The sequence below is a fragment of the Oncorhynchus tshawytscha genome, linkage group LG14 (genome assembly GCF_018296145.1).
Source record: "Oncorhynchus tshawytscha isolate Ot180627B linkage group LG14, Otsh_v2.0, whole genome shotgun sequence".
In the NCBI taxonomy this organism is placed as follows: domain Eukaryota; kingdom Metazoa; phylum Chordata; class Actinopteri; order Salmoniformes; family Salmonidae; genus Oncorhynchus; species Oncorhynchus tshawytscha.
The window spans coordinates 48,483,274-48,491,310 of NC_056442.1; the positions used below are offsets into that span (position 1 = coordinate 48,483,274).

The following is an 8,037-nucleotide window of genomic DNA, read 5'->3' on the forward strand; positions in this document are numbered from 1 at the left end:
GTGTGTTAGATCATTATTTGTAGTTTCTAACATTCATTTAAAAGTGAACATGGGAATTGCAACACCTTAGATTCCCATTCAGGGATGATAAAACAGTAATAGTTGATTTAAGCTTTTTGGGTTAATTTATCAACATTTAATAACACAATGAAAATCAATTATGTTTGTGACATTTAAAAACACTTAAATAATCAGTTACAGCATCACAATATCCAGTGCTTAATTTGTAAACCGGAAGGTTCCAGGACAAAAAGTGAGAGCGACATGGGGAGTTCTAAGGTACAAGAACGAATAAGAAAAACCAATCGCCTTTATAATAAAGCATAGCATGCATACTATCGCATGTGCGTAGTGACGTAGAGCAGTAGAGTAGAGGCACTTACAACAGTTGCACACATTGGGGAAATTATTTGTGGCCTAGGATCTGGGGAAAAAATGTGGCCTTTTATAAACGTATTTCATGCAATTCTACGTAATTTTGCATGACTGACAGAATCTTTGACACTGACAAACTGAGAATATGAGATCAGTGAAAACGACCTTGTCTTGAATCCATCAAAAGCCTTTGCCTAGGATATTCCTAAAAATGCTTTCCAGTTTCACTGACTGAACCAATGATGCGCTCATGCCAAAAGCTTCGCTCTCTCTCTTTGGTAAAACAATATTTCGATGTTGATCAAATATTTTGGTAGCCTACAGCAGCATAGTGTTCACTTTTCGGCAGGAGCCAATTGCTTTCCAACCTGTGCTTCCCCTTGACTGTTTTTGAAATATTGCGAAAAAACGGTTTTGTCTGCATGCTGTTTTTTCACGGACAGATATGCCTCGCGTTCCCTACTGTAGGTTATTCGTTATTACTGGGCTACAATCCACAGCTAGGCTATTTTTAACAAATTAAAAAGCTATTGATCCTTGGTGGCTAGATTATAGGCATTCTCATGGTGTAGTAGGCTATTCTGAATGATTTCATTTTGGCAAATGTATTTATCGGGGGTGCTGCGGTTCCTTCAGAACCATCCGCATGGCAATGGTTCTATCAGGAAAAATGTATAAAGTGCATGAGAGATGAGAGTTGCAGGCTCATGTCTATCAGAGCAGAGATGGAGAGAGACCATAGAAAGTTACTCAAATTTAGTTATGTGAGAGACAGAGGTGCGCTTCTCACGTAGGCACGGCCAAGCGTTGGTCTCACACATCGGCTACAATGTTGCGCAAACCACAAACCCTGACCCGCCCGACCCAAAACTACTCTTAGAATATTAGGCCCGGGATGAAAATGTACTATTTCACATAGCATTTGTTTTGGGACAGGATAATTTACGAAGATACAATTTGAATGAACTTTGACCGCATTTATTGTAATTTTTACATTGAAAAAAGTGCCAATTATTTTTCATGCCATGAGAGGTACCGGATCCGGCCAAATAGGTACAAAACAGTCCAAAACGGAGAGGTACCGGATCCTGTTCTGGCAGGATTCGGCTGGAATTAAGCACTGACAATAACTCATTATACCATAATTTAGTGTATGTTTGATATAGTAAAAATGACAATTCAACTTTAACATGCACATGCTATTGTTAAGAGAAACAAAGATGATCACTTTAATTATTAGCTGTTATGTAAACCAGTCTTTATTGTCAGTTTATGGTGGATTGAACAGTATGTGCAGATCCTGAACTGTACGTCATATGCGTTGCTTTGTTGTGCCAATTTGTATTCCTTACTGATCTCACCTCTCTCCACAGAGAAATATTTAATTAGATCTGCTCAGACATCCAGCAAGTCTCCTGGCAAATTACTGCATTTTGTATAGCTGAATATTGTAATTGACTGTTTATCCCCACAACGGTTCAAACGTGTCCCTGTTGTACACCATCAGAGTCGCCCTTACCAGAACAGAGCCTTCTCAGCGCAGCCGTTATCTCTTTGTTTCTTAAACTATAGATGATGGGATTTATAACAGGAGTCAGGAAGCAGTTAACAATACATATCAAGATTATAACTTTACAGTGAATGTTTTCAGATGTGGCACTGATGTAGACGCAGGAGTGAGCGAAGTAGAAGGGGAGGACGACAGTGAGATGTGCGGAGCAGGTAGAGAAGGCTTTCATACGGCCCTCTGAAGATGCAATCTTGCAGACGGCTACAAGGATTCTGAAGTAGGACCAAATAATGACAGTGAACGGGAAATAGATCGCTAAGCACACACAGGAGCCACGTCGATCAAAAAGGTTGTGTCCGAACAGGACAGTGAAACTACAGGAGGAAGATCACAGAACCAAAAATGTATTTTGATGCTACAGATGCGCAATTGTGCTGCGAAAACTACACAGAAGACAGGTAAACTGAGTCCAGATGCCCATGCCGCTGTAGTCAACAGACCGCACAGTCTCTTAAGATAATGCTGCTGTAACGTAAGGGATTGCAGATGGCGACATAGCGGTCATAGGCCATGACACACAGCAGCATGCTCTCGACGGTTTGAAATGACAAATACACATACAACTGGAGGAAACACGCTGAGTACGAGATCGTTACGTCATTCCACAAACTCACTGCTATCATCTTAGGCAGAACACTGGTCGATATCACAATGTCTACGAGGGACAGATGGCTGAGGAACATGTACATGGCTGACTGCAGCTTGGGGTCTGTCGCCACCAGGGTAAGTATGATGAGCTTCCCAATCAGGATCATCAGGTAGACCACCAATAGGAAGATGGCCAGCTCTAGGTAGACGTTTTTCAGCCCGCTCTCAACCCCAATGAAGAGGAATTCAGTCACAACTGTCACGTTGGCTTGAAGGCAAGAGTCTTCTGGAGGTCAAGGAAGATAATTTTACTAAGGGGCACTAAGGTGCACAATATCAGCATTTGCTTGAGAAAGACAGAAATAGTTCTTATTTTGTATGAGACACTTACTTTCTACATTTTGAAAGCTGTATTCAGGGCATTTATGTTGTTCACACGCCAGATTTTCATATTATTTTGACTATTTCTGTGAACAGACACAAAAAAAGACATACAAACATGAATAATGAATCTCTATAGTATGAACTACATTTAAAAATAAAACATTTTGAATAGCCATTGATGCAAATGATGAATTGATGAATCTGGTATTGAATTAGCCCAACAACAGCAATGGTTTGAAATGCCTACCACCATACATTAACACTTACCGTCTGTGTACTGTACACAAAACAATGCGGCTTAATACAGTTTGCAAAAAATAATTAACTTAAGAAGACTTCATTCACAGAAGAAATTGGAAAAGATCAAACACCTGATAGTGGGTTGACAATATGACTGACTAGTTTATCTCAATGTACAGGTCATTATGTGGACTTGATCTCGAGACCAAGTGTTGTGTTTCTGTTGTCCTGTCGATTATATGGCCGTCCTGCAGTTCACAGGGGCTTCCACACACCTCCTCTGAATGCAAGCTCTCTCCTAGTTCAGAACATAGTTGGTTTCCTGGGATTATTCCAGCCAATCAGGGTTTCACACAACAGTAGGCCTAATAACGCCCAAGCATGCATTGATTGGTAAAACGTGCATGGCATTCGTGGCAGATGAGAGCAGAGCTAAAAAAAAATGTTTTTTAAAGACTATTCTATGCCACCCTTCCCATGGTGCATTATTATGTATGCCTCTGATTTTTTTATTTGACCTTTATTTAACTATGCAAGTCAGTTAAGAACAAATTCAATGACAGCCTAGGAACAACAGCCTGTTCAGGTGCAGAACAACAGATTTTTACCTTATCAGCTCAGGGGTTTGAACTTGCAACCTTCCAGTTACTAGTCCAACGCTCTAACCACTAGGCTACCCTGCCGCCCCTGATTGAGAGGGGTTTGGGTTAAATGCAGGAAACACATTTCAGCTGAATGCATTCAGTTGTACAACTGACTAGGTATCCTCCTTTCCCTTATGACTGGAGCACATAGTTTCTGATTAATTATGTCCAACACTTCATTTTGATCCTCTAAAATGTCTATATGCGTTGATAAATGTTCAACAAACTCCATTGGCTAGTTAGATATTAACTGCAAACGTTGATATAAAACAAACAGTTGTGTTGCCAGCAGGGAGTTGGACATGTCCTTTTAAATGATGTCAAGCCCTGACCTTAGAGATCCTTATTATTCTCTATGTTTGGTTAGGTCAGGGTGTGACTCGGGTGGGAAAGTCACATGTCCTTTTAAATGATGTCAAGCCCTGACCTTAGAGATCCTTATTATTCTCTATGTTTGGTTAGGTCAGGGTGTGACTCGGGTGGGAAAGTCTGTTTTCTATTTCTTTGATTTGGCCGAGTGTGGTTCCCAATCAGGCAGCTGTCTGTCGTTGTCTCTGATTGGGGATCATATATAAGTTGTCATTTTCCATTTGAGTTTTGTGGGATCTTGTTTTCTGTTTAGTGTCTGTACCTGACAGAACTGTGCACTTTCGTTTTCACTTTGGTTATTTTGTTTGAGTGTTTTTTTAAAATAAATATCATGAACACTTTCCACGCTGCGCTTTGGTCCACTATTTCGACGAGAGCCGGTACAAATTATGCTTAAATGTGTGTGATAGTTTTCAAATCTGAAAGCTTAAGTCAATATCAACCCGAAATGTAGAGACATTGGTTTTACCCGAAATGTATAGACATTGGTTTTACCTTGCGGAGTAAACTTTTACCATGTCTAAGTAACAGAATCATATTCTCCAATTCAGACCTGTCCATTCATTGTTAAATAATAACATCTATAAACTATCAAAATAAAGGAAGTCGCACACTCCATATACAAACTCCCAGCAACTCATTGGGTGTTTACCAACGTTTCGGCATCACTGTATGTTCCTCAGGGTCAATAATAATGAGATGTAAACATGGTGCATTATGGAATAACTTTATTGAAGACAGGAGTTTCAGGACAGAAACCTTTGTTCCTGAAACTGTAAACAAGTGGATTCACAAGAGGAGTTAAAACATAGTTGACAATAGACATCAAGATGATGACATTGAGATGAATATGATATGATTTAGCACAGATGTAGACACATGAATAATCAATGTAGAAGGTAATGACAGCAATGAGATGAGAGGAGCAGGTAGAGAAATCTTTTTTCCTGCCCTTCAGATGTGGCAATTTTGCAAATTGTTTGATGATTTTACAATATGACCAAATTATGACAGTGAATGGAACATACATCACAAATAAAGCACATGCGAGGACCTAATCTATCAAAAATATTGTTTCCAACTTGACAATGTAACAGTCGGAGGATAATCACAAAACCAATACATTATCTGATGACTACTGAAAGGTAGTTTTGATGCAAGAATGACAGTCAATGCTGGAAGCCCATGTTGTTGAGGCCAGGAACATGCACCTTGATTGTCATGATGCTGTTGTGGCGTAAACGATTGCAGATAGCAACATAGCAGTCGTAGGTCACAGCACATAGGATAAATCCCTCTGTAGTTTGGAATGTCAAATAGGTATGCATCTGCAAGAAGCGACCTGCAAATGAAATGGACACATCATTCCACAAGCACACTGATATCATTTTAGGTAGAACACTGGTGGTTATCACAAAATTGGTGAGAGACAGATTACAGAGGAAAATACACACTGAAGTTTGGAGTGATGATCACCAGAGTGACGATCATGTTGTTGCCGATGACGAACATGATGTATACCAACAGAAGAAAGATGGCCAGCTCTGTGTAGATCTCCTTGAGACCCAGTTCCCGTCCATCTAACAGGACATCTGAAAACAGGCTCACGTTGAACTCCAGTGGTTGAAAAAACATCTGAAAAACATCATGAGAGGAATGAGATTTTCATCTAAGAGCATGCATCCACGAAGCACTGTCTAAAACACATACTGGTATATATTTACATAGCATATAGTTGGACACAGTGTAACTTAAAGGAACAGATTGTTAAGTTGTATAGTTGTTATGACATTATTATGAACATGTCAAACATCTGTATGCAGTAGTTTCACATGCACACAGGCACACAGACACACAGACAGACACACAGACACACAGACACAATACAAAACATTAAGAACACCTGCTTTTTCCATGACATAGACTGACCAGGTGAATCCAGAGGAAAGCTATGATCCCTCATTGATGTCACTTGTTAAATGAACTTCAATCAGTGTAGATGAAGTGGAGGAGACAGGTTAAAGAAGGATTTTTAAGTCTTGAGACAATGGAGTCATGGATTGTGTATGTGTGCTATTCAGAGGGTCAATGGGCAAGACCAAAAGACTTAAGTGCCTTTGGTAGTAGGTTCCAGGCGCAACGGTTTGTGTCAAGAACTGCAACGCTGCTGGGATTTTCACAATCAACAGTTTGCCGTGTGAATCAAAAATGGTCCACCACCCAAATGACATACAGCCAACTTGACACAACTGTGGAAAACATTGGAGTCAACATGGGCCAGCATCCCTGTGGAACACCCTCGACACCTTGTAGAGTCCAAGCCCGACGAATTCTGGCCGTTCTGAGGGCAGGGGGGTGTATACTCAGTGTATAGTGTAACTTTAAAAAAATTGAAGAGTGACAGAAGTTACATGATAACATAATGAAATTAATGCCTTTTCTTAAGGCTGAGGATTATATAAGAGTTAGTTTGATAGTTGTTCAGGTAAAGAAGTTTCACCATTAGACAACACTGCAAATTCCAAAGCAAAGAATTGTTTGGGATCAGTTGATAATGAAATAGGACACTGCTTATGTTCAATTACATCAAGATTCACTATTAGAAAATAAACCTTACTGTCAAGCAACAGTGTCCTTGTACGAAAACTCATATTTCTTACTCGTTTTGGGAGAAACAAGCCTGAAACCTTGATCAAAGACTACTGACACCAGGTGGAAGCCATAGGAATTGCATCCTGGGAGGTAGATATCATTATTTCCTTATACTTTCCATTGTAAGAGCATGGACTCTTAAAAAATAATAATTCCTGTTGGTTATTCTTTGGATTTATATTGTTTATTGTGTTATAGTCTCCTACATTATTTTTTAAAACATTTTTACAATCTTAAGTGTTTCCTTTCCAATGATAACAATTATATGCATATCCTGGCTCCAGGGCCTGAGTTAAAGGCAGTTTACTTTGGGCACGTCAGTCAGACAGGAAGTGGAGAAAGAAGGAGCCTTATGAAGTTAAAGGCAATGCTACCAAACACTAATTGAGTGTATGTAAACTTCTGACCCACTGGGAATTTGATGAACGAAATAACATTTCACATTCTAAAATGGTGATCCTAACTGACCTAAGACGGAATATTTACTAGGATTAAATGTCAGGAATTGTGAAAAACTGAGTTTAAATGTATTTGGCTAAGGTGTATGTAAACTTCCGACTTCATCTGTAACTGCCTGGAGCTCAGAACCTGAAGCAAGGATATGCATATTCTTAATACCATTTGAAAGGAAACACTTTGATGATTGATTGTGGAAATGTGAAATGAATGTAGGAGAATACAACACATAAGATCTGGTGAAAGATAATTCAAAGAAAAAAACATATTTTTTTGTACCATCGTTGAAATGCAAGAGAAAGGCCATCATTTATTATTCCAGCCATGGCGCAATTTAGATTTTGGCCACTAGATGGTGGCAGTGTATGTGCAACGTTTTAGACTGATACAATGAACCATTGTATTTCTGTTCAAAATTGTGTATAAAGGCTCCCCAAATGTCCCCAAAAATCTTGTTGGAACCCCTATTACTAGCCTGTTCAACCTCTCTTTCATATCGTCTGAGATTCCCATAGATTGGAAGGCTGCGGTGTTCATCCCCCTCTTCAAAGGGAGAGACACTCTAGGCCCAAACTGCTGCAGACCTATATCTATTCTTGGGGCGGCAGGGTAGCCTAGTGGTTAGAGCATTGGACTATTAACCGGAAGGTTGAAAGTTCAAATCCCTGAGTTGACAAGGTACAAATCTGTCATTCTGCCCCTGAACAGGCAGGTAACCCACTGTTCCTAAAAATTCTACCTTGTTTCTACCTCAACCAT

At 39.7% G+C, this 8,037-nt stretch overlaps 2 protein-coding genes across 2 annotated transcripts; both read right to left on the minus strand.

The window, feature by feature from the left end:
- Nucleotides 1-1,853: 1,853 nt before the first annotated feature.
- On the minus strand, nt 1,854-3,174 carry LOC112267623 (olfactory receptor 1M1-like). The gene is given in 4 exon segments (XM_042296568.1): nt 1,854-2,206; nt 2,209-2,400; nt 2,403-2,819; nt 3,165-3,174. Coding segments are annotated over 4 exon segments (972 nt in total).
- Nucleotides 3,175-5,223: 2,049 nt separating this feature from the next.
- Nucleotides 5,224-8,037, minus strand: LOC112267468 (olfactory receptor 11H7-like). Its single transcript, XM_024445717.1, has 3 exons — nt 8,029-8,037; nt 5,625-5,805; nt 5,224-5,512 (listed from the first exon to the last, which is right to left on the minus strand). Exons 1-3 carry the CDS (start codon nt 8,035-8,037, stop codon nt 5,340-5,342), a joined length of 363 nt encoding a protein of 120 aa, XP_024301485.1. The 3' UTR covers nt 5,224-5,339.